Below are 26,904 nucleotides of genomic sequence, written 5' to 3'. Positions count from 1 at the left end.
AAAAGATTGGACCAGAAAACAAAGTCCCTTTGCCACACAATAATCGAAACACTAAACATACAGAATAAAGAATATCAAAAGCTGCAAAGAAAAAAGAACAAATAACATGAAGGCAGACCTATTAGAATTACATCCAACTTAAAAGCCAGAAGAGCCTAGACAGATGTCATCCAGATACTAAAAGACCACAGATGCCAGTCCAGACTACTATATCCAGCAAAACTATCAAACACCATAGATGAAGAAAATAGGATTTTCCATGAAACAGTTAAATTTAAACAATATCTTGTTGCAAGGAGGGTTGCTTCTTTGTCCTGGCCGCCCAGCTAGCTTACCACCAAAATAGCCACACAGAAACTGTATTAATTAAATCACTGCTTGGCCCCTTAGCTCTAGTTTCTTATTGGCTAATTCTTACATCTTAATTTAACCCATTCCTATTAATCTGTGTGTTGCCATGTGGCAGTGGTTTATCAGGTAAAATTCCCTGCATCTGTCTCTGGCAGATCCATGGCATATCTCTGACTCCGCCCTTCTTTCTCCCAGCATTCAGTTCTGTCTTCCCTGCCTACCTAAATTCTGCCCTATCACCAGGCCCCAAACAGTTTATTAACCAATGAAAGCAACACAACGACAGAAGGACCTCCTACACCATTATCTATCTAAAAATTCTACACAAGATACTAGAAGGAATACTCCAACCCAAGAAGATTAACTACATCCAGGAAAACACAGAAAATAAATAATCTCACACTAACAAAATCAAAAAAAAAAGGAGCACGCACACTACACACACACACACACACGCACACACATACATACACACACATACCAGCACCACCATGAACAACAACAAGAACAAAAAATAAAAACAAAATAATAGGAACTAACCATCATTGGTCATTGTTATTTCTCAATACCAATGAATTCAACTTCCCAATAAAAAGATACAGACTAAGTAAATGGATATGAATATAGGATCAACTCTTCTACTGCTTATAAGAACTACTCCTCAACATCAAAGATAGATATTACCTCAGGGTAAAAGGTTGGAAAAAGATTTTCCAAGCAAATGGAACTAATAAACAAGCTGGTATAGCCATTCTAACATTTAACAAAATACACATAAAACCAAAATTAACCAAAAGAGATAGGGAAGGACAGCGCATACTCATTAAAGGGAAAATAAATCTACCAGGATGACATCAAAATATCATTATTGCAGATGATATATTATAGTATACATAAGCAACTCCAACAATTATACCCGGGAACTCCTATAGTTGATAAACACCTTCAGTGGAGTGGCTGGATACAAGATGATCTGAAAAAAAAAAAAAATCTGTAGCTTTCCTATATGCAAAGGATAAACAGACTGAGAAAGAGAAATCATACCCTTTACAATAGAAACACACAATATAAAATATCTTGGAGTATTTCTAATCAAGCAACATGAAAGACCTATATGACAAAAAACTTCATGTCTTTGGAGAAATAAATTAAAGAAGATACCCGAAGATGGAAAGATCTCCCATGTTCATGGATCCTTGGGATTAACATAGTAAAACTGGCAATCTTACCTAAAGCAATCTACATATTCAATGCAATCACCATCAAAATTCCCTTTACAGACCTTGAAAAAAACAATACTCAACTTCATGTAGAAAGAAAAAGAAAGAAAAAGAAACAAGTATAGCTAAAACAATCAGAACTGTTGGAGGTATCACCATCCCTATTTCAAGTCGTACTACAGAGCTATAAAAATAAAAACAAAATAGTACTATCATAAAATGACATGTTGATCAATAGAATCAAATTGAAGACCCAGACATAAATCTATATACCTATGGAATCTGATTTTTGATAATGAAGCCAGAAGCACAAAATGAATAAAAGAATGCATCTTCAACAAATGATGCTGGTTTAACTAGATAACTAGATGTCAACATACTGAACAATGAAAATAGAGACACATCTATTTGTGGGAGAATTGTCTATATTCTGTCAATCATGTTTTAAATAAATGCTGATTGGCCAGGCAGGAAGTATAGGTGGGAAAACCAGACAGGAAGTAGAAATGATACTGGGAGAACAGGAGAATTCTGGGAAGGAAGAAGTTAATTCCTCCTACTCCTTACTAGACCACCGAAGCAGCAGGATGTGATCTGCCTCACTAAAAAAGGTACTGAGCCACATGGCTAATATAGATCAGAAAAATGGGTTAATCAAGATGTCAGAGTTAGCCAGTGAGAGGCTAGAGCTAATGGGCCAATCAGCTTATAATTTATGGAGACCTATGTGTGATTTTCTTTGGGGCTAAACAGTTGTGGGGTACCAGGTGGGACAAAAACCACAATAAACAAGCAGGCCTGGCCCTTCATGTTACATCTATTACCCTGAAAAAAAAAAACAAACAAACAAAATACCTCAAATCCAAGTGAATCTAAGACCTCAACATAAAACCAAATATACTGAACATAATAACAGAGAAAGCAAGGAGTAGCCTTGTAGCCTTGAACATTGGCACAGAAGGCAACTTCCTGAACAGAACTCTTAACAGCATAGGCACTAAGATCAACAATTAATAAATGGACATCATGAAACTGAAAAGCTTCTGTATGTCAAAGGTTACCATCAATAGGAAAATATGGAAACATTCTCACCAATTCCACATCTGACAGAGATCTAATATCCAAAATAAAAGGCACTTAACAAACTAAATATCAACAAACCAAGTAGTCAAGTTTTAAAAAATGGGGTACTTATCTAAATAGAGAATTCTGAACAGAGAAAACCAAAATGGCTGAGAAACCCTTAAAGAAATGTTCAGCATCCTTAGCCATCAGGGAAATGTAAATCAAAACTACTTTGAGATTTCATCTTACAACTATCAGAATGACTAAGATTAAAAACACAAGTGGCAGGACATGCTGGCAAGGATGTGGAGCAAGAGGAACACTCCTTTATTGCTATTGGGAGTGCAAACTTGTACAGTCACTAATGAAATCAATATGGTGGTTCCTCAGAAAATCGGAAATCAATCTACCTCAAGATTCAGCTGTAGCATTCTTAGGTGTATACCCACAGGATGTTCCATCCTACTACAAGCACGCTTGCCCAGCTATGTTCATATCAGCCTCATTCATAATAGCCAGAAACTGGAAACAAGATAGATGTCCCTCAAATGAAAAACAGAGAAGGAAAGTGTGGTACATTTACATAATGGAGTATTACTCAGCTGTTTAAAAAATGACATCATGAAATTTGTAGGCAAATGAATAGACTACAAAAAAATCATGAATGAGTTATCCCAGACCAAGAAAGATAAAAACAGTATATAACCACTTATTATTGATATTACTTAACAGCTAATATCAATATTATCTGTTAAGTAAAGGATAATTAATTAGTCTACAATCCACAGACCCAGAGAATCTATGTAACAAGAAGAGCTCAGAGCAGGAAATATGAATCTCCCTAAGAAGGGGACGTAGAATAGATTTTGCTGGTAGACTAGGGGATAGGTGGGAATGAGGAAAAGGAATGGGCTGAGGGGTAGGGGTGTGGAAAAAAGTAAGATGAGAAATTAATAAAATTGGAGGGCATTTAGGAGTCAATATAGAAACCCAGTGCAGTGAAAACTCCCAGGAATCTATGAGAGTGACCCTAGAAAGGACTCCTAGTAATGGAGAATATGAAATCTGAACTGGTCATCTTTTGTAACTAGGCAGGGCTTCCAGTATTGGGTCTGGAATGCACTAACTCATCCACAAAACATAGACCTACAATTTGTCCTGCCTGCATTATGTGCTAAGATAATGGCGGTGCACAACTTGTGTCAATAACCAAGCCATGATGGCCAGGAACAGAAGGCTGAATGGCCCAAAGACCTAGAAGAGAATCAATCAAGACTGAAAAATAAAGAAATGAAATGATTCCTAAAAATATTCGGCTATACTTAGAGATTGGCCCCTAGCCCAACTGTCATCAGAGAGGTATCATCCAGCAATTGATGGGAGCAGAAGCAGACATTAGTTGGAAGATGGGGAACCCCAGAGAAGAGTGGGAAGAAAGACTAAAGCAGTGGAGGACACCATGAGAACACGGTTCTGAGACAGCTAAGCAGGGTTCATAGGAGTTCACAGACTGAAGCAGCAATCATGGAGCCTGCATGAGTCTGTGCAAGGTTCTCTACATATATGTTATGGTTGTGTAACTTGGTGTTCTTCTGGGCATCCTAACAGTGGGAAATGGGATGTCACCCACTCTTTTGCCTGTTCTTGGGACTGTTGACCTCCTACTGGGTTGCCTCACCCAGCCTTGACATGAGGCGTTGTGCCTAGTCTTATTGTAACTTGTTATGCCATGTTCAGTTGATATTCATGGGAGGCCTGCCCTTTCCTGAAGGAAAACAGAGGAAGAGTGGATCTGTGGGAGAGAGGAGGGAGGGATAAGAGGGTTGGAGGGAAGGAAACTGCTTCGGGATGTACTGTATGAGAGAAGAATTTTTAAAAATTCATTTAGTTGTGATATATTACCAAAAAAAATTCTACTCAAAGAAAAGTAAGAAGAGAATTATATTGTGATGATACAATGTGAAAATGACCAAGTTCTACCCCACATCAGCATGAAGTGTAAGAAGTTGAGGGGATAATCTGGCAGAGTCAGATAGTTACCTAGAGAGTCTGCACGGCCAGCTCCCAGTGCTGGCACTAGAGTGCACCTCAGCTTGCTGTCACCTATAGAGTACTTAGTGGTGAAGTTCAAACTATAGATAAATGGTGTTAATATATAGCTGATCATATCATATTTATTCTAGTGAGTACTAGCGTTAAATAAAAGCATACACTTTTTAAAGAAAAAACGTAATTTGAACACACATACATTTAAAGAATTAGTTATTAATTCAAAGCTTATCTCATAAACACTGTGAGCCCAATCTTCCCTAAAACCTGAAAATCACCAAACAAATTATAGATCTATGCATCCCCTTACTACACTGGAAATTGAAAATTCTAATACTCAGGAAAAATGTGCTTAAAAATAGGTTCTTTAAAATGAAAACAAAGGGCCGGGCAGTGGTGGCACATACCTTTAACCCCAGCACTTTGGAGGCAGAGGCAGTTGCATCTCTGTGAGTTCTAGGCCAGCCTGGTCTATAAGAGCTAGTTCCAGAACATGCTCCAAAGCTACAAAGAAATCCTATCTCAGCAAAAGAAAAAAAAAATAACCATATTGATAGTAATTTCCATTTTTCTTTTTTTAAAAAGGGATGTAAAAATATAAATTTCATAGAAGCTTTACATAATTCCTGTATTTCAAGTTGTACAATGATCCTGAAAGCACCATTTGGCACATGAAGCTTTTGAATGATGGCAAGAAATGCCTCAAACTGTGCCTGCCAGAGGGGCAGTCTGGAAGCAAGTGCACTTGGGACTCACGAAGGTCTCTTTGCCATGGAAACAGGGTTATGTGGAAACACAACAGAATTTAGTCAAGCTTTCTAAATTGAATATGTACATTCTTTCCCATTCTTCTAAGTTTTGGAGGTCATTTTGTTGGCAACTGTCAGTTATCTGTGTCGTTAAGGAAACCATGACAAACTCCTTTACAATGTGTGGGTCATCCAAGTGCAGTGAAACAGACTATTCTGCCATGTGTGCAACTGTCAGCACATTCTTGCCAGCAGATGAGTTTATAAGATGGTATCATTCTGAAATCAGTTTGCAGAAACGCATGGCAGACTAGAAGATTCCCAAGTTTGACTGAAAAAGCTTGTCAATGTTTCAGCTGCATCTTAGCTGACCTTAGCACAGAAAGTTTTACCTCATTTAATATCCAAAAAGTTCTGTCAAGCAAACAAGGCATGAATAAACTTATCCATAAACAAACAATGAGTAAACAAGGGACAGCCATTTAACCTGCAATGTGACAGCTGAAGGCAGTTTGCTATGGACTCAACACTTCTCTGAATTCCTGATTATGCTTAATCACTAGTAAAAATCAGTTCAAGCTAGGCATGAGCACACGCCTTTGATTCCAACACTCAGGAGGCAGAGGAAGCAGATCTCTGTAAGTTAAGGCCAGCTGGTCTACAGACTGAATTCCAAGACAGCTAGGGCTGTTACACTGAGAAATCCTGTCTCAAAAAAACAAGAACAAAAACAAGCAAACACTAGTTAAGTGTGAAACAAAATACACCAATAAAAACAAATGCTTTACTACTGAGACAGTAAGCGTTACTGAGCGGAACACTTTACTTACTGAGACATCTTTCAGTTCTTTCTCAATGGAGAAGTGGCAAGACTCTTTAGAAAAGATGAACCTGTATGTGTCCGCTGCTCCTGATCCTGACACCAATGCTTTTCTCAGTTCATCGACGTATTTTTCTTTCTCCATGGCCATGTCATCAGCTTCTTGGGAAATCTCCAATTCAGAAACTATGGGAAATATTAATAAAAGTGATGAAATAAAAACTTTCTATTAGAAAATATGTATTTAGCTGTTACCACTACTTTATCAATCTAACAGAAATTGGAATAAATAATAAAACCAAAATGTTTTCATGTGGCTTTTTAAAAATCCCATTAGTGCTCTTCACCCCCTCCTTCCTCTCCCAGGTAAGCACTCCTCTTATTTTCTCCTGGGCCCTTCTAGAGCATTTGCGCCCTTAACCCTTGAGCTCTTTCTCTTCCTCTCCAACCATTATTCACCTAGCCTTTCCCAACCTCTGCAGTTATGTCAGATTATGTACTCAAATGTAAGTATCCGGTGCTATGAGCATGTGTGCGCACGTATGTGTGTGTGTGTTTAATGGACTTATGCCACAAAAATTACAATGCTCCCTGCAGGAACCATAAATTATTTAACAAATACCCCAACGCCAGGCAAGGGAAAGCTTCAAGCTGTGGTCAAGGGTTCTAGAGAGCCACCAAATAATATGAGATACTCCCATTGTCCTTAGCTACACCCCTACAACTAAAGAAAAAGATGCTATTTCTGAAGCTAACATAGACTTCCAGCACAGACCTGGAGGAACTGACCCAGTAGTGACCCGGAAGCTTTCCCTCTGAGGATCAGCACTCATAGTATGAGAAAGTGCTATGCAACCTGACAACAAATAAATGTAATCAATAGTTCTAGACAAATAAACAGCCTACAAAGCAAAACAATAATTGGCCTGCCAAGGTGTCCCCAAAAGAGCAATCGTGCTATTTTATCTTGGGAATAAGCAACAGACATCTAGTGGAACTTACAGTGTACTCAATAGGAGGGAACTGACGCCTGGTACTGCAAAATCTAGCCAATTACCAGTGGCTGGAGAAGACACAGACCCTGGTGTACCACCAACCCCTGCTGTTTCCCTTAGTCAATCTAGCTTCTAACTGAATGTTAAATGCCTTTCCTGATTCTCAAATGAGTATAGTTCCCAGCCCCAACCAAGAAGCTGGGTTTTGCAATAGATGGAGGCTACTGCAGAGATCCACAACTAGTTGAACTGCACGGGATGAGCGGTCAGGGTCCTCAGCCCCAGCTGGTACATCTACAACATAACTCCTCCTCTAGGCTCAGGAAACACCCTGAATGGAAGCTGGAAAGACTGAGAGAGATAGGGCACTGGGACATCTGCTATGACAAGGTCTTCCAGATAAAATGCTTCCCTCACAAGATCCCAACAATATGGCAATCTAAATATAATTCAATAATGACCACACCAGTGGTACTCTGGGCAGAGGCAGTCTTATGTGAAGATTGATGCTTGCATTTCTCCGAGTCCCTATTGGATTTACCAGTTCTGGAGTTACTTTTAAATCTTTTCCTTTTGCTTTCTTTTATAATTAAGAGCTGAATTTTCAACCATTATCTAAAAATAAATAAGATGAGAGAGGTAAATTCAGCAACTCATTCATTCATTCTGTGCAGCTGCAAGTGCCCCTGTGAACATGTGGAGGCCACCCCACTGAACACAGCCGCTGTCCTCCTTATCATTCTCCAGCTAATCTGAGACAGGCTCTATCAGTGAACAGGTAGCCACCATTTAGGCTTGACTCACACAAAACCCTCCTGTCAATCCCAGAGGACTGGAGTAGCAGATGTATTGAGCTGCACATGGCTTTTCCACTTAGGTGCTAAGGCCCAGGCCTCAAATCCTCATGAGTAAACAACGGGCCCTTTACCTATTGAGGTAGCTTCCAGGGCTGAGGGAAGTGTTCTGAAGACAGTCTCATTAACAGAAAAATACTTCCAATTGTTTCTCTCATGCCTAGTATAGTTCTAGTGACTAAAGAAGCCCAGAAAGTCAACTTCTGTTCACTCAGGCATTAGAATTACAGTCACATATATGTCTAGTTCTGATATTCTTTTTTAAGATTTAATTTTATATGTGCGTGTGTGCATGTGCATAAGCTACATTTTGCAAGTATCCATTTGACACCTGCCTCAGCCTTATGAGTGCAAGAAATACATCTGTGTGTCTATATACCCAGCTTTCATTATGTTGTTCTTGTTCAAATTTTGAAGACACAATTACATTATGCGCTCCCTTCCCTCTCTTCCTTCCAACAGCTCCCATATAAACCCTTTCTCTCACTCAAATTCATAGCCTCACTTTCTTTAATTGCGTGCGTGCTCTTTCTTTCTCCTAAATATATAAATACAAGTTCCTCAGTGGGTATGATGTTATTTGCATGTAAATGACTTTAGGGCTGGCTACTTGGGGTTAGTAATCAAATGTGGTGATCTTCCTGGGGGAGATACTTCTTCAGCTCTGAGGATTCCATAGTTGCCTGTATTTCTTTGTCTAGTATTGAGAGCCAATGATATGTGTTATGTTTAATATAATTACATGGAATCTTAGAGAGAAAAATTAAAACCATGCAGCAAAACATACTAAGTTAAAAATATTCTAAGGATTGTCTCAACAAATGATGCTTAGGAAACCAAACATTCACAGGTAGAAATATGAAACTAGATTTCTCTCCCTCACACCCAACAACAATATATCAAAATGGAACAGAAACCCTGAAACTGCTAGAGGAATGCAAAAGGAAAGCACTTCAAATATAGACTTGAACAACAGGGTTCCAGTAGTTCAAGACACAGCTGGAAAACTGTGAGGGAAGTACAGAAAACTACAGAGATCTACAAAGTAAAGGAATGTTCAGAAAATACTGAAGAATGAGAGATAAGTTTACAAGCAAGTCATCTCACGGAAAATTAGTATCCTAAAAGTATAATGAACTAAGAAAAATCAACGCTGAAATAATGGCCTAACCAATGTGCAAACAAACCAGATAGTACTCATGTAAACTAATGAGAGAAAATGCTCAATATCCTTATTCATAAGAATAATTAAAAAAATAAAAACTACCATTAATTTCTACCACAGTGTCTGAATGGCTATCATTAAGAAAACAAAAAACAATAAAGTTGAAGATGCAGCAAACAGAAGGTGTCCATGGTAGTCTGCTCTGCCCTTAGATGCATATGCTGAGCACTAACTGGAGGCAGAAAATTATGGACAATAATAATAATCATAAAGGCCAAAAGAGGAGAGGGAGGTGGGCTAAAGATCATCATGCAAATTTGGACAGAGGTAGCTGGGAAAAAATATGAACAAAATACATTTAAAAGGTATGAAAATTTCAAAGCATTGATTAAAATATAAAAAGAGAACATTTATAATTGTTGGAAGGAGAAGCTTCCCCCAAATCTCCAAACAGAGTAGAGCATCCTAAAGCACTCTTAGGTAAATACCAAATGCAGTCAGTATAAAATAAGGATACCATCATATCCCATAGATATTATTCACAATAGGTTTGTGCCTAGTCTCATTGTGTCTTGTTATGCCATGTTTGGTGAATATACCCGAAAGGCCCGCTCTTTTCTGAAGGAAAAAAGAGGAGGAATAGATGTGGAGAGGCACTGAGATGAGGAGTGGATAGAGGGGAAACTGTGGTTAGGATGTGTTGAAAACAATAAAAAAGGGGGGGAAGGAAGAAGGGAGAGAAGGAAGAATGGAGGAAGGAAGGGAGGGAAAGAGGGAGGGAGGGAGGGAGAGAGGGAGGGAGGGAGAGAGGGAGGGAGGGAGGGAGGGAGGGAGGGAGGGAGGGAAGGAGGGAGGGAGGAAATAAGAAATAAAAAGAGTTGGCCTCATTTCCAAGAGAAATTGGACAATACAAACTGGACTATATGGTTTATAAAGAGAGAGAAATGAAAAATAACACAACAGTGGATGAGTAAGGAGATCAAGGTAGATTTGACAGAAGTTGGAGAAAAGGCATGAATATGTTAAAAAAGTACTGTATAAAATTCTCAAAGAATTAATAAAAATGTTATCTAAAACTAATAAGTAAACAAATCTTTAAAATTTAGAAAAACTTAACTCCATGTTTCTATCTAACCATAATAAAAATAAAGTTCACAATCAATGAAAAATGAATCCTAGTAATTAGAGACTCTTAAGTTTAACAATTCATTACTGAATGACAAATGGGTCAAACATGAAATCTTGAAATTTTAAAAGTGCCTAGAATTATAATACAATAAAAGTACAAAACAAGAAAGCCTCTGGGACACAGTAAAAGTAGTCATATGAGGGAAACTGATAACTGAATTCCCACATTTAAAATCAACAAGTACATATAAATGACTTGACACAACAGAAGAATTAAGAAAAACCAAAACAAAACAAACCAAGTCCAGTATATAGGAAGAAAGAAAAAGCAAAGCTTTAATTAATGAAATAGAAACAAAGAATACAATACAAAAAAAATGCAAACAATCTGAAGAATTGTTCCTTTAAGAAAATCAAGACCAAAAGATCCTTGGTCCAAGAAACCAAACAAAAAAGAGATAATGCAAATTAACAGAATCAGAAGTAGACTAAGAAACATGGCAATAGATACCAAAGAAATTCAGAAGGTCATAAGGGATTATGTTACAAACCATACTCTATTAAGTTATTAAAATTTAGAAGTGAACAATTTTATATTCATCCAAACTACCAAATTTAAAACCAACAAGAGGTAAACAACTTGAACAAACTCATAACAAATAAGGAGATTGAATAAAATAAGCCCAGGCCTAGAATTTCATTCAACTTTCAAAGAAGATCTGTAAGCAATATTTCATAACTTATTCAAAAATATCAAAAGGAAGAGAAACACATCTAAACACCTTTTATAAAGTCCATATTACTCTACTACCAAAACCAGGCAAAATATGAGAAATAAAGAAAATTACAGGACAGTATTGATGACAACTATTATTCTAGGCCCTGTTCTATTGTTAACAGACACCATGATTTTAAATGTGGGAATTCAGTTATCAGTTTCCCTCATATGACTACTTTTACTGTGTCCCAGAGGCTTTCTTGTTTTGTACTTTCTTTGCATTATAATTCTTGGCACTTTTTTTTAAAAAAATATATTTAATTAGGGGCTTGCTTCCATTTATTCCACTATGACCATGGAGAAGAGCATAGCAGCATACATAACACTGCAGCAGTAACTGAGAGCTACATCCTAATACTCAGGACGAGAGAGGAGAGAGAGAGAGAGAGAGAGAGAGAGAGAGAGAGAGAGAGAGAGAGAGAATATGAATGTGCCCATGGCTTTGACACCTCAAAGCCCACTCCCAGTGACATATTTCCTCCTATCAAAGAGTTCCACTCCTATCAGAGAATTCCACTCCCTGGTATCTAAGCACTCAAATATATGAGCATATGGGGGCCACTCATTCATACTACAATTCATAGATGTAAAAATCATCAATAAAATACTTAAACAGTAAATACAGACATTATGTCATGAGATAAGCAATCACAATTAACAAGGCTTAATTTATTCCTGAGATACAGCGATGGCTCAGTATATTCATCATGTAAATAGGTATGCCCCCATAGAGTCATGTATTTGAATGCTTGGCCATTATGGAGTGGCACTATTGGGAGATGTGGCCTTGGAGTAGGTGTGGCCTTTTAGAAGGAAGTGGGCGGGGGGGGGCGGGGAGCAGGCTTTGAGTTCTCATATGCTCAAACTATGCCACTGTGGCACACAATCACATTCTGCTGCTTGTGGATCAAAATGTAGAACTCCCAGCTCATTCTCCTGAACCATTTGTGCCTGCATACTGCCATGCTTTCTACCATGGTGATAATGGACTAAACCTCTGAAATTGTAGACCAGCCACAATTAAATGTTTTCCTTTATAAGAGTTGCCATGATCATGGTATCTCTTTACAGCAATAGAAAACATAACTGAGATATCATATAAATAGGTTTAAAGACAAAAATCAGAAAAAAGCCTTTGACAAAAAAGCCAAAGTGACCTAATGTTTAAAGTTCTAAAGAAAGTAAACCTGGAGGAAACATTTCTCACATAATAAAAACTATATAACTGGCCAAAATCATCCTAAGTAGAGAAAAACTCAAAGTAATACCAGTAAAACCAGGGGAAAGAAACAGTGCTATCTTTGATAATCCTGTCAAAATATTATTCATAAAAATTAAAAAGTCAAAAGCCAGGGTAAAAATTGATTGATCGGAAAGCAGCAGAGATACAACCAGTCACCTCCTCTCATTCCCTTCTCTGATCCAAACAGTTAATTACGTAATTACACATTTATCAAAAGTTATGGCTATTATGGGAATACCTGTACAAATTGAGACTGACAATGTTCCAGCATGTCTCTAGTAAAATGAAACAGATTTTTACATATTACAAAATAAAGCATATTATGTGTATACCACACAATCCTACATGACAAAGAGTTATAAAATGATATAATAGCATTTTAAAAGATAGCCTTAATAAACATAAAGTGTTGATAAATTACACAATGATAAATCAAACAATGCTTTATTAACTTTAATTTTTAAATGCTCGTGAGAAAGGAAATATAGCTCTGGGGAGACATTAAAAAATAAAAAAAAAACTGCTGAATTAAATCAGTCTGTATACTTTAAAGATGTGTTGATCTCAGAATGGAAACCAGAATATGTGTTATGTTAAGGAAGATGTTTTGCTTTTGTTTGCAGGGGGAGAAAAAGCTATGAATATCATCAAGAGAGACAATGATTAGACTCAAACAAGAGAGAGCTCTTGATTTGGAAAGACAATACACAATCAAAAAAGTGTTGGCCATTCAATTTAAACTAACTTAAAAGACTAACAAATGTCTTTCATTTGATCAGATTTAACCTGTTAAAAATGAGAACTTATCAAAGTTAAGGTTGAGATGGTGTTGATGGTGTTTTGTTTTTGTCTTTCCAAGAGAATAAAAACATCTAACTAAGGAATCTGAAGACAGCTGGACAAATGAGACATCTGAAGAAGAAAGACAAATCATGAAAAGAAAATGTCCCCAAAATAAGAATAAATTGGCCTAATGACATGGCACACCTCAAACAGAATAAAATTTCATAAATCTTCCCAAATTTGTTTCTGCTCTTGTCAACAGACATATAAGTCAAGTCGTTTTGTAGAACCAATTCAATTGAAATTTAAAGCTGGCTTTGGAGCTAGAATATGGCTCTTTCCTTCTCTATATCCAAGTATGCTTAAGAAAAATCCAAACTCTCTGTCTCATATCAGAAGAGTCACTTGATATGAAACAGAAAAAAAAAACTAAGGGATTATTTCACTGCCACAAATATCATAATCCTTTGGTTTTATTTTGATTCTTTAAAACTTTTCTTAAAGCATAAATATCTCAATATTTATAAGATTATTATATATATTTAAACTTTCTGTCATGATATTTATGATTACATAGAGTGGTAACTAATTCATCTACCTTCCTGTATGTGATTTTAGGCTTGAGTATAAAGCAGGTAATTAAAAACTAAGTTTGTGTACTTTATATGTATTTAACAAATTGTGGTCCTTTGACCTCTCAAAGATCTGCTACGTATTACATCTAAAATGTTTAAGTTTTCTGTAGTGATCATGACCAATAATGACTTACAACTAACCCAACTAAACAATAACAAAACAAACATCCACCGAACCACCAAACAACCAGAAACCACCATGACAGCTCTTGGGAATGTGGGCATCATGTTCTTAGATTACTTTCTCCTGTTTTGGAACAATGGCATCTTTAAAGGACTGTGAGAAAATTTACATAATGATCTTGACCTGGAAGAGCTAGTTGTCATCCATCTCAGTGTGATGAGAAAGTTCATGGCTTATATCTGAAGTCTTGTTTGGAGTAGTCTGGACCATCTTAGTTAACTGCTTTGAAGTTGTCTTGTGCAGTTTGTAGCCCAAAGCTATCTTTGGGTATGTTTGTCAGCCTAGTGACATTACTAAATTCCAGGTTGAATTGTCATTATAGGGCATCATCATCTGCTTAGAGATCTCAAAGGTCAGAGAGTTTGAGCTTATTTTTGTTCTCTCAAAGTTGTCGACAACAGATATGGCTACAAACAAGAGATCCTGAATTAAGGTGTGATTAATTAGTATTTTAGGTGCAGAGGTGGATGTGTTCCACCTGGACCAAAGGTTGGAGATTTCAAGTCTATGCCTTATATCATATTAATGAAGTCTGTTGCCTCCCTTTGCCCTTTTGGAGTGAAATATATAAGTGTATGGAAAATAAATGAGGCAGAATGCTGTTCTGTGTCTCTGTCTCTTATTTCTCCTATGTCTCTGCTCCTTTTGTCTAATAATTCTAATCCTCATGCTCCTATGCTCAAACGTAGAAGTTTTGTAGAAGCTGGTTTTGAACACTATTTGAACTAAAAAGCTTCTATACAGCAAAGAAAATAAATGATCAAGAGCAAAGGAAGCCCAAAGACTGAGAGAAGTTTTACCACCTACATATCTGACAGAGTATTTATACATACATACACACATGTACTTGTGTGTGTGTGTGTGTATATATATATATATGCAAGTTAAGAACACAACAGTCTCACTACAAAAATGAACTGTGATTTTGAACAGAACATTCTCAGGAGAATAAATAAAAAATGGCTAAGAGATATCTTAAAATTAAATTCAACATCCTTAGCAATTAGGAATATGTAAATCAAAAGTAGGTCTATCACATAACCCAATTATACCACTCGTTGGCATATGTCCAATTATTTCCAAGGGACTTCACATCCTACTCCTTAGATACTTGCTCAGTCATGTTCATTGCTGCAGAGAGCCAGGAATGAAAACAAAACAAACTTCTTTCAGCTGATAAATGATATGTCAATGTGTATATTTACAACATAATTCTATTCAGCTGTAAAGAAAAATAAACAATGAAATTTGTAGGTAAATAGACAGAATTAGAAAGTATTAATTATACTGTGTTGGGTAATTCAGATCCAGAAAAACAAATGCTATGTGTTCACACTTCCTTATAGATCCTGGCTCTGTATCCTTATACATACACCCTGGAATAAGAACAGATACTAGGTATGTAATAAAGGGCCATCACAGCAAGAAAGACATGTGGACAGTAGGACACAGTAATATTATGAATGAAATAGAAAAAATGGGGAGGGGAGTTAACTTGGGAGACAAAAGGAGGACATACATACATGTATATATACAATTATTTGATATATTTGTATGCCCTCCTTTTGTTTCCCCAGTTTATAACGCACACACACACGTGTGTGCATGTGCATGTGTCTGTGTGTGTGTGTGTGTGTGTATGAGAGAAAAAGAGAGAGAATTAGCTGATATCACTTAGAGTGATAATGTCTTCCACAAAGGGCTATAGACAATCTATCAAAACCTCCAGTGCCAGGCATGAGAAACCTCCCTTCAAGTTGATGGTCTGGGGAATTGAATAGACTCCCCAAATAATACAGATAATTGTCAATGTCCTTGAATGCCTTCTAGAACTTGAAAGTAAGACCAGCCCAATTTTTGAAGACTCTACACGCTTTAGACACAGGTTGGGAGGAGTCAAGCTGAAACTGAACTGGAAATCTTCTCTGAGGACTCTCTCTTAAAGTATTTGAAGGTGCTATGCAAGCTTTCAAAGGAGAAAAGAAGCAGTAGCCCTAACCAACTGTCATGGGTGTGAGCTATAGAAATGAGCAGCCAGGCCAGATGTTCCCAATAGTACAACAGTGGCATTTACATCTTGGGGGCAACCAGCAATTGTCTAATTAAACTTAAAGCCACTGAAAATGAGGAAATTTATACCTAGTATTTTAAACCTGGCCAAGAGGCTGTATATGGTGGCATCATGGATCATAAAGGAGAATCTACTGCTGGCACTTTCCTAAACCAATGTAACTTCTAACTCCATTCTGAATACTAAATATTTACCCTCAGAAAGTGTATCTCTCACCCTTCATCAGAGAAGCTTCTTTTTGTAGAAGACAGAGAGCATTACAGAAATTTACAATTGGTCAAAATATAGAAAGCGAGTGACTGTAGAATGCCCAATGCTGATTGATACACCTACAGCAATCCCTACCATTAGGACTCAGGGAACATCGGGGAAGAGGGAGTGGTAAGATTTAAGAGCCAGAAAACCTGAATGTTTGCTGGGCAATATCATCTATATATCACAGGGAAACTACGCCCATGAAGTGTCAATATCATGGTTGCTTAAAGACAACCCTATATAACAGCAATTCCAGATGACATCCAGTCTGGATGAAGAAATCTCAAAAGTCCCTATCCCTAGATGCAATTTATGGATGCTGAAAAAGGTAGAATCTGCCCCCGTGTGGTTATCCAATCAGAAGTGGTATGCCCTACACACACACATGAGCAACACAAAATGGCATCAGCAAACTGTATTTGTATATGCATAAAGAAATACATACATGTATAAATATAAAGAGAAGAACATGAATTTGAAAGGAAATGGAAAAGATATAGGAGGGCTTGGAGTTAGAAGGAGGTATAGAAATGATGTAACATAGGACTCTTGTATACAATTCTTAAAAATGCAAAATAAATTTTTAAAAATTCAACATAAAAATAATATGCAAAAAAGAGCCTGTTTTTTTCAAAGCTTGACCAAATATTTCCTACTTAAAGGAACAAGAAATTTTGATTGCCTACTCTAAACCTAAATCTTGGAAAAAGAACTTGTTTGCCAGTTTATTTTTATGTTAATAACTACAACACAGTTGCATGCATTCACTGCTCTAAACTTGACACGGCTGGAATGAAAACATGGCAACAGTAAAATCCATCCAGAATAAAGCTGAACAACTTGCTACAAAGCAAGAGGACAAACAAGAACATAAAACTGAGGAGCTATTCTAAGACTAGCAGAAACTCCAAAACCATTGTTTTGATATTATTTGTAGAATGTTCCTATGTATAAGTGAAGACTGCACATACCTATCCTAACCCATGTCAGAAAGCAGAAAACACCAACTTTATGCCATTAAGAATATGGGTGGCCTCGCATCAGACACCTATCTATACAAAGGCCTTTCCTATGAGTTCTGTAATGTTATTTCCATATAGTTCACAACATATCTGTCTAGAAAGATTATACACAAATCTAAATATTTGATAGTAAAACATTAGTAAGGCTTGAATTAATCTCTAATAAACTTAAAGATACCCCACACTAATAGGTGATATAAGTTTCTTGCTGCCAAAGCAATTATTTTTCAAGGCACACAGTGCCCATCAATCATTAGCACTGTATGAAATAACCCTGTGACACAACACTCTGTAATACAAAAGTGACTGATGACAAGCCACATGGTAATTAGGTCCCCAAACATTCATTAGATAAAGCATTGCTAATGGGAATGAAATCAGCAAGCTTAGTGTGTGGGAGAATAAAACAAACCTCACATCCCTTCCATTTAAATGAAAAGAGAAAAAATTATCCATAATTGAAGGCTACAGCAATCAACAAGTTGAATAACTAAAACACAGGAAGAGGTATAGGAAGGAAACCCATTTTTGTGCTTCATTTAGTAATTGTTTCAATATTCTTATTTGTGTAATGCCTGTAAGGTACCATATGACCTGAATGTAATAAGCCTTAAATAAACAAAATTTACAAATATACTTTAATACTTACTTACACATTTACCCTAATATTTAAACAAAAAGTATAATTGAATAATGCAATGCATAAAACATATGTAAAATCTAAAAACTTTATTGGATAGTTCTGAAAATCAAATCATTACTGACGAAACTATAAAACTTCATGCTTGAAATATGATCACTACAGGAAGCTGAAATGTTATCAGGCTACCAGGGAGTACAGAAAGAAGTCTTGTATCATATTTTGTCATACTAAATTACACTACTTAGAGGATGAAATGAAGACTGCACAGAATGTGTGATAAGTGTGTAATGTGAGTAAACAGGAAACAAGAGCTCTCATTTACAGACATTGTGATCAGCTCAGTTTTTTTTTCTAACAAGTAGTGTATACCTAAAACTGTCTTCTCCAATTATTGCCTGTATATTTATATATGCATGTATGCATGCACGTATGTATAAATACAGTCTGCTGAGTCCATCAGTCAACAAAGCTCCACACAGAACCACTACCACGGTTTTAGCCCTACACATCCTCTAATTTTAAACAAGAGCTAGCATGTGGGTACACTCACTGCCTAGTGCCAGCATCGCAATCCAACTCCCTCATTGCTACCCTGCCAGAAGCAGTCAGCAGCTGATAGTTTTCACTGAGAAATTTACATCTCACAGAGCGAACATAAGGAGTACTGTACACATTATCCTTGAAATCCCTTTGTTTTCCTATAATAGAAAGGTTTCACATTTGCTGTGTAAATGACAGATAAAACACTTTAAGCTTGAATTCATTCTGATTGTGCTGGATTTGTATCATTCAATAGTGAATCAGAATTTCATGACAGACATTATTTAACTTGAAACATGTTTGCTGTCAAAATTACCTGTTGCAGTCCAGGCTGAATGGCCATCGGTCAGAGTGATAACAAAACCAGATCCTACCGTTCCCTCCCAAGACACTTGCAGAAAATAAGTTATGTTGGGCTCTGAAGCAAGACAGATTCTGCTCACTTTCCTTTCCATTTCTGGCTACCTGTAATGAAAGAACAAAATCTATATTCAAAAGGAGTCTACAATTATCAAATGAGAAAAACATTTATACTTTTCTTTCAGCTATAAAAACTTCAAAGAAATGAAAGTAAAATGTTGTATGCGAGAGCCAACCACTGAACTCAGCAAATCAGTTTTGTTCAACAGTGACTAGCAGATTTGACAGACAAGAAGAAGAAAGGCTAAAGAAAATTACTATAGCAACATGTGTAAATTTTATATTTCCCTTTCCTCAAGAGTAAATAGCCTCTTCTCTTACAAAAGGAACAGTTTCTTTGAATAAACATAGTTGAGAGCTTTATCCATACTACCGTCTACAGTTATAGATCATTCAGAACATTAACCAATCATACTGATTAATTTATTCTTCTGTTTTCCTAGTGACAGTCTTTACATCAACAGTCAACACACTTCTGATGTCAAATCATCTCATTATTAACCACTTAGTGCTTCAGTTGTTTTGCTTTGGGGAATTTCAGTTCTTTATGTATTCTATCTATTAATCCTTTATCAAGTGTACAGCTCTCAAAGATTTTCCCCTAATCTGTGTGTTGTGAACACCATGGAAGTGAACTGGCCTTTTCATAGGAGTCACATATCAGATATCTTACATATCAGATACTTACACTATGATTCATAACATACAGCTATGAAGTAGCAATGAAAATTATTTTATGGCTGCGGTCACCACAACATGAAGAACTGTATTAAAGAGTCTCAGCATTCAGAAGGCTGAGAACCACTGCTCTATATTCAGTGTTGCTCTACAGAAGCATTTCATTCACTGCCCCTCACTGGTCAGTTCTCAGGACTATTTCCTCAGTTACTGGAGTCACTTTCAGAAGTCCTCACCTCTAGTTATATCTTGAAGTCTTTCCCTATTTTCCCCTAACATTTTTAGGGTTCCAGGCCTTACATTAAAATCTTTGATCCATTTTTAATTGAGTTTGAAGGAGGCTGACAGATATGAGTTTAGTTTCACTCTTCTACATTTAGAAGTCTCAACCTATGCGTTGTGCAAGGCATGGTTGCTCATGCACTCGGGAAGCAGATGCAGACAGATCTCTGGGAGTTTGAGTGAGTTCCAGGACAGCCAGGACAGTTACAGAGAAAGCCTGTCTTGACAAGAGACGGGGCTGGGGAGGGAAGGAAGGGAGAAAAGGAAGGAAGGAAGGAAGGAAGGAAGGAAGGAAGGAAGGAAGGAAGGAAGGAAGGAAGGAAGGAAGGAAGGAAGGAAGGAAGGAAGGAATCCAGTTTTCCATGACCATTTGTTGAAGATCCTGTCTTTTCTCCAGTGAGTGTTTCTTGTACCTGTGTGAAAAATCAGGTGACTATATGTGTGTGAAAGTTCTGAATCCTGTATTTTATTGAATTTAACTTTCATATGAATTTAATGTTCTCTCGGTTTCTGTGAAAAAATGTTATTGTGATTTTTCTAGGGACTAAATGAATCTGTGAATCACTTTTCTGCTTCTTTATGAATGTGAAAATCTTTCCATTTTCTAATGTCTCCTTCAATTATTTTCTTCGGTGATTATAGTTTCCCTAAGAGCATGGTTTTTCTGAGCCTGAGTGTCATGAAGCCCTACTGTCCTCAGAGTTGGACATGTGCTGAGAATGTGCCTGAGGATGATCTTAAAGTGATCAGCTCTCCCTGCCTCCACCTCCCAAGTTCTGAGATCACACATACAACACCACGCCAGTATTTTGTGTTGCTGGGGAAGGAAGTCAGTGGTACTTGGGCATTTACAGGCACTCCGCTGAATGAGCTACATCTCTGACTCATGTGGATTCAAACCCGTATTTGGGAGATGGGGAGAAAGTTTAGTTGATAAAGTTCTTGTCACAAAAAACATGGTAGAAACTGGCAGATTTCAGCAGTTCACTGACCAGCCAGTTTTGTCTAAATGGGCAAGACTCTGTTGGGAGCTCACCAACTCCAACTGGACTGGGAGTGAATGAGTATGGGAACAACCAAGCCCTTCTGAAGGGGGTTGACAGCTGGAGCAGACTGAGGTGCCACTAATAGTGACACTGGGGTGTGTCTCTACTGCAAATACCAGCTTCACAGGATCCTATTCTCTTTGGATGTAAACCTTGCTCATCCTAGACATATTAGGGAGGGCCTTATACTTTCCACAGGGCGGGGTGGGGAGAGGTTCTGTGGAGGGAGAGGGAGGGGAGGGAGTGGGAATTTGGATTGGTAGTTTTTTAAGTAATAATAAAAAACAAAGAAAGAAAAAAGACTCTGTTTTCAATAAGAACAGGAATAACTAGCCTCACACCTTCAGATACATGCAGAGATATGTGCACATGCACACATGTCAATATACACATACAAAAACAAAGACACTTTAATTTGGGATATGAGGTAGGGTACAAAAACTCCTTTAAGATGCCATATTGTGCTTCTATAGACCTACATAAACACAGGGGCACAAGCACATGCCTACACGCACAATTATTTCTTTTCCCAGATGCCTGGAGAACCATGATTACTGTTAGCATTAACTTTGTGGAAGCAAAATCCAGCAGCTGACATCACTATAAAACAGGCTGGTTCATCACTTTTTAAATTCCATATTTAGAGTTGCTAACAAATTCCTAAATATAGAGACAAATTCATTTAAAATTCAATATTCCAGATGCCTGTCAGTCACTCATTTCACAGTAAAATAAAGGGTTTTAAGCTCAATAACACTAAAAAGACAGGTAAGAATCAGATCCATTCTAAAAATATTAGAAATACATTGTTTTAATTAAGTCTTAAGGTTTTGATAATATACATTTGAACTAGTTTCTTGAATACTTTATTCCTTTACTGAGACTACCCTCTCATAAAATATCAAATACAAAACATCCAAGAATCAAGCACAGAAACAAATGAGCCCTAAATTCTTTTAAGAGACAGCTAGTGCAAATCAACCATACTTTTGCTCCTACCAGCCTTGTACACAGAAATGGGCTCCGTGGAGAAAATGGGTGGAATCCTCTTCAGAGAGGCTGACTGACTAGGACTATAAGAGAGCCCAGGTTTTGTTTCCTAAGAGTACTAAAAGACACATTAGTATCAGCACCTCTCTCAGCCAAAGCCAGGGATCTAAGAGGAGCCTGCAGGTGGAACCACTTGGGTCCCACCCCAATTTGTACATCAGTAGCTTTATTGAGAGCTCAGAACAGTTGAGAATTGAGAAGCTTATCTTTAGTACTTTGTGCCTTTGCTACATGGCCTCTCTCTTAGAAGACTAATACGTTGTTGGCTGGTGCGCAATTGATGTGATCTTGGTCTGAACAAATAGCATTCACAGTTGCTTCTGAATAAACAAGACACTTTTTAAATTAGTTTACAAAGCATTTTGTATGCCCTTTTGGATGCTGATAAGGAGCAGTGCAGAAGCCAGCGCTTAGGTCAGCTTAAGTTGGTTACAACACTATCATTGAGAACACCATTTTGAACTTGGGCTTCTTTTCTTGCTCTTAATAGTCAGTTATGGCTCCTCTTCAAGCTGCTTGGACTGCAGGTGTTCAAATTCCGCAACTCTGCCAAGCAGTTGAACTTACAGACTGGGAAGGGATAAATGCATGTTTCTAATGAAGCAATTACTTATGTGGCTCCTTGTCAAGAAAACTAGGCTAATACCTAAAGGGAATTTAGCATAAAATATATAGAACCAGCTGTTAGTAGTCTATAATTGGATTCTTGCTATTATTTTGTTAGACTTTACTTTTTAAAAAAGGAAAAGAAAATGTAATTGCAAACCAAAATCATGATTATGGGTTTATTTGAAAGACTTGTCACATTTTTAAAAGTTCAAAAACAGGGACATACAGAATTTTTTAAACAGAAAAGCAGACTTATATAACAACTATTATGCTATAAGTACTTTTGTGTCCATGTACACATAAGCAGAAGCTACAGCGTGCTTTGGGGTATCTTCCTTTATTGCTCCCTGCTTAATTGCCTGACATAAGATCTCTCACTAAAGCAGAAGCTGATGTTTTATGCTGAACTTATGCCAAAGAATATTTAGGGTCTGCTTGTCTCTACCCCACAATGCTTGGATTACAGGGATATTCAGCTATTATTGTAGGTGCTAGATCTGAACACGGGTTTTCATGCTGAGTCCAAGTGCTCTTACTAACTGAACTATCTTCCCAAACCCTATATTTACTTTTGCATGTGGGGGTGTCTTTCTGTTTGTTTATTTGGTTGGTTGGTTGGTTTGTGTTCTGCATAGGGATGAAAAATATGAATGTGTGAATTATTGATATATGAATATTATGTTAAAGTCTTGGTATCATTAAAAAAAAGATAAAGAAAGGAAGGGAGCATAAAATAATGATCAATAGAGCACTTTAACAATAAATGTTTATGAAGAACAAAAGGATCTAGCAGTGCAAGCCTAGAAGGAGAAACCAAAGAAGCAGGAAGAAAAGCATGTGACTTGAATGTGACTTAAAGCGTGCAAAGAGAAGCATGTGAGTATGGTCCAGAGACAAAGCTAATAAGTAAAGGAAAAAACCTTCATGGGCAAGGAAGTTATCAAAGGATAAACCAAATATGACCATGCCTGAGGATCATCAACATCTGGAGATCACTGGTAACATTAAGAAGAGTATCTTGTTGAGGAATGGGAACAGGAGTTGTTTTGGAGAAAACGCATAAAAACATCAAACACTAGAAACTGGGATAAAAGAGAGAACTACACAGAAATGTTATTGCTGGGGAAAGTAAATAAATGAGGTTAAAATGTAAAAAGATTAATAATATCTTTTTTTATTAATACAATATTTAGATTTTTTTTGTCTATCAAACCATTAGCCAAGCACATTGTCCAGACGTCCTGAGGTACAGGAAAAGGAATATACACATTAGAATGGCCATGAAAGAACTATGGGAGGTGGAAGTGGAGACAGCTACTTCACATGGCGAAGGAAATGAGAAAGATGTCCATTAGGCAAAAGAGCCCCACTGTCTCTCAGAGGGCAAAGCTCAGAACTGCACAGAAGAGCTGTTGCTTGAGAGAAGGGTTCCTGGCATAACCAATGATGAGGATTCCAAAAACAGTCGTAATCCCAGCCCCAGAGCCAGCCACCCCAAGGTGTAGCTCCAGCCCCAATGAACTTGGCAGCTGTGTCAATATCTCTTGAAACGATGCTGGTGTGGAAGCTGCAGCTAGGGATGAGTAGGGTCAGGGGACCGACACTGCCAAGCTGTGAGGCCCCATCTGTCAATGTCTGTTGTCAGTTCAATTCCAGTGCATACATCTGACTATTCAGCAGCTGTGCTGTGCTCCCAGAAGCAGGTAGAGAAGGACTTGAAGGAGGCATACAGCTTTAGGGGTGAGGGGCTAAGGCAGGCAAGCGGCTCCCAGGGTAGAGAAGACACCTAGAATCATTTCTTAAGATGAAAGAAAAAACCATGTCAAACAAAATTAGCCTGCCCTAATCTAGAAGTCATGGGGGAAGAGAATGAAACACATAGAGACCAGGAAGGCAGCAATCAAAGTCAAAGGAACTTAACTTCAGTTTATGTATTTGGTTAAGAAACAGAAAAAGCAAGCACAAAAATAAATGAAGGAATAGATGGCTAGAATTATAAAAATAAAACCCAGTAATATATTTGAGTAGCAATAAATAAGTAATTAAAGTAAAAAGAAACCACAAATACTATCAATAACAGAAATCAAGAAAAAAAAGAGAAATGCAGTGGTCTGGGAGTATTGAAACAAAATTAATTTTAAACCTTTTATTGTGTGAATATGAAACTGAATCATTTTTTCATCATTCCCTCCACCAGAGAAGGAGAATGTGATGTACACCATAATACTTACTGTTACTGTGCACCAAAGACTTGGGTAAATTACTTGCTTTTACTTAACTCATTTAATTCTCATAACAGTGAAGAAAGCTAAATGCACTCCTGCAGAAAACTATAAATACATCATTTCATATACAATCCTGTGGATGACATGAAAGCTGAAAATCCTCCTGTATAACGAATGACACAGTCAAGTTTCAGCGTTAGGAGGAAAATGACCCAAATGATTCTAAATGAGAAATTCACAGTAGAGCCACCAGCAGGAAGAAAAAAAAAGCAAAACAAAGATTACGAAAGGAACAAAGGAATTGTTCACTTACAATCAAAATCAAAATCAGGGTCTCTGTGTGCCTAATCACCTTACAAGTTCCCCACAGATCTAAGTATGTAAGATTCATTTTGCTATTTTACATGAATACAATAAATACCATACACAAATGTTCAGCTTTATCTCCCCATAGTATGTACTTCTATGAATAACTTAAAATTGACAAATCTATTTGCTACTACTTTGAAGTTAAGATATGGCCTAAAGTAAAAAACTATGGCCTAAATTGTTCATAAATACAACAAACCAGTTACTATCTTGAACTTTAGCTTACTGTGCTCCTTACTAGAGCCTGAAGCATAGACTCGTACAGAAATAGCAATCCCAGGTGTCCAAAGGTAGCACTCAGCATTTTTTACATGAATAAGTCATTTATAACATCTTCCAACGCTTTTCACTGCTACAGAAGCTAAACTTAGCGAGCTCAGAACATATTTTCTACAACTACATTTGGAAAGTTCATATTTATTCAACTTGAGTAGTAAGGTATAACACACAGGAATTTTGAAATGATTAAATACCATGGTGGAAGGTACTGTACACTATCATTTCCTATTGCCCCTTCTCTATTCCCCCATTAACTTCCTCTGCTGCAGTCTCGATACCACTAATAATGAAGAGACTTAATTTGAATATTTGATGAACTTTTAGCAACTGAATAGAGTTGATTTTTAAAATCTAATTATAATTTCAAATAAAATCTTAGGTGCCATCCAGTATCATACACAATCACATAGAGCACTAAGGAAAAAATACTGTGTTGCCCTAAGTATTGGATTCTCATGATTCTGCTGAATAGAGCTCATAAATCAATATATCAAATCCATTTCCTTCGCTCATGCTCACTACATATCTTCTAGGCCAATAAATTAAAGAATAGCAACATTTTGAAAAAAAAAAAAAAAGAAAACCATACTGCCTAAGAAAAGAAGTATTTGGATACACAAGAGTTCCATAATTTTGATACACTTGAAAGCGTAAAAAAAAAAAAATCCCGACTTCAGAATCATTCGAAGAACGATATATATATATAATTGAACACATCAAACTACACCTTGCCCATATCTATAAAATTCGTAAGAAAAACTAGAGGTGAAGTAGTGCCTCACCTAGTAGTACTAAACTAGCCAATTACTCCCCCTCGAAAATGGGCGGTTCCTTTCCAGTAGCAACCAGAACTCTTGCCCTCTCTTCAGGGCCTACAAAGTCTAAGTCCCCGGATGTAGACCATACTGGAAGGGTGAGGGCGGGCGGTGCAGGGGCAGTGAATCCACAAGCTAAACACAGTCCTCGGAATACAAGTATATGTCACGCAGTAACGCAGCATATTCCAACGAGCCTCTCACTCTTGCAAATCAAAAGGACAAAAAGAGAAATTTAAGAGGAACCTCAAAAGGTGACACCTTAGGAAACCCTGACATCCCCTAAGATCAACAAACACAAGGTCACAAACAGGGTCAAAAGCCGCACACTGAGCAGCTTTGGAGGCAAATGTCAGAAAACTACAGGAGGTTGAAATGGGAAGAAACAAAAGGAGAGCGCAACTATTCCTTATGTAGAAAGACCGCAGCCACTTCCGGGCCCTACCTCTCAGTGACTCCACTTCCGGTCTCCGCCGAAGAAAATGTGGACACTCAGGCTAACACGGTGCGGCCAATGAGAGAGTCCGCTAATTCCGCGGTTTGCGCGGCGTCGCCCAAGCCCCGCCTTTTCCGGTAACGGA

The 26,904-nt window shown here is 37.4% G+C and overlaps 1 protein-coding gene and 1 pseudogene across 1 annotated transcript in view; both read right to left on the bottom strand.

Annotated features, from left to right (window-relative positions):
* Positions 1-26,892, bottom strand: part of Xrcc4 (X-ray repair cross complementing 4) — a 208,004-nt gene extending 181,112 nt beyond the window's left edge. Inside the window, exons 1-3 of the mRNA XM_050119855.1 lie at positions 26,769-26,892; positions 18,867-19,015; positions 6,265-6,440 (exon numbers count right to left, since the gene is read on the bottom strand). Of these exons, the coding sequence (XP_049975812.1) occupies positions 6,265-6,440; positions 18,867-19,005 (315 nt within the window). The 5' untranslated portion in view covers positions 19,006-19,015; positions 26,769-26,892. The remainder of the gene's footprint in view (positions 1-6,264; positions 6,441-18,866; positions 19,016-26,768) is intronic.
* On the bottom strand, positions 22,912-24,260 carry LOC126487168 (uncharacterized; annotated as a pseudogene).
* Positions 26,893-26,904: the final 12 nt, after the last annotated feature.

Source organism: Alexandromys fortis, unplaced genomic scaffold, assembly GCF_014885135.2.
Source record: "Alexandromys fortis isolate MF-2015 unplaced genomic scaffold, M_Fortis_MF-2015_v1.1 scaffold_132, whole genome shotgun sequence".
NCBI classification, from domain to species: Eukaryota; Metazoa; Chordata; class Mammalia; order Rodentia; family Cricetidae; genus Alexandromys; species Alexandromys fortis.
The sequence above is the reverse complement of the archived record's forward strand: the minus strand, read 5'-3'. Positions and strand labels throughout refer to the sequence as shown.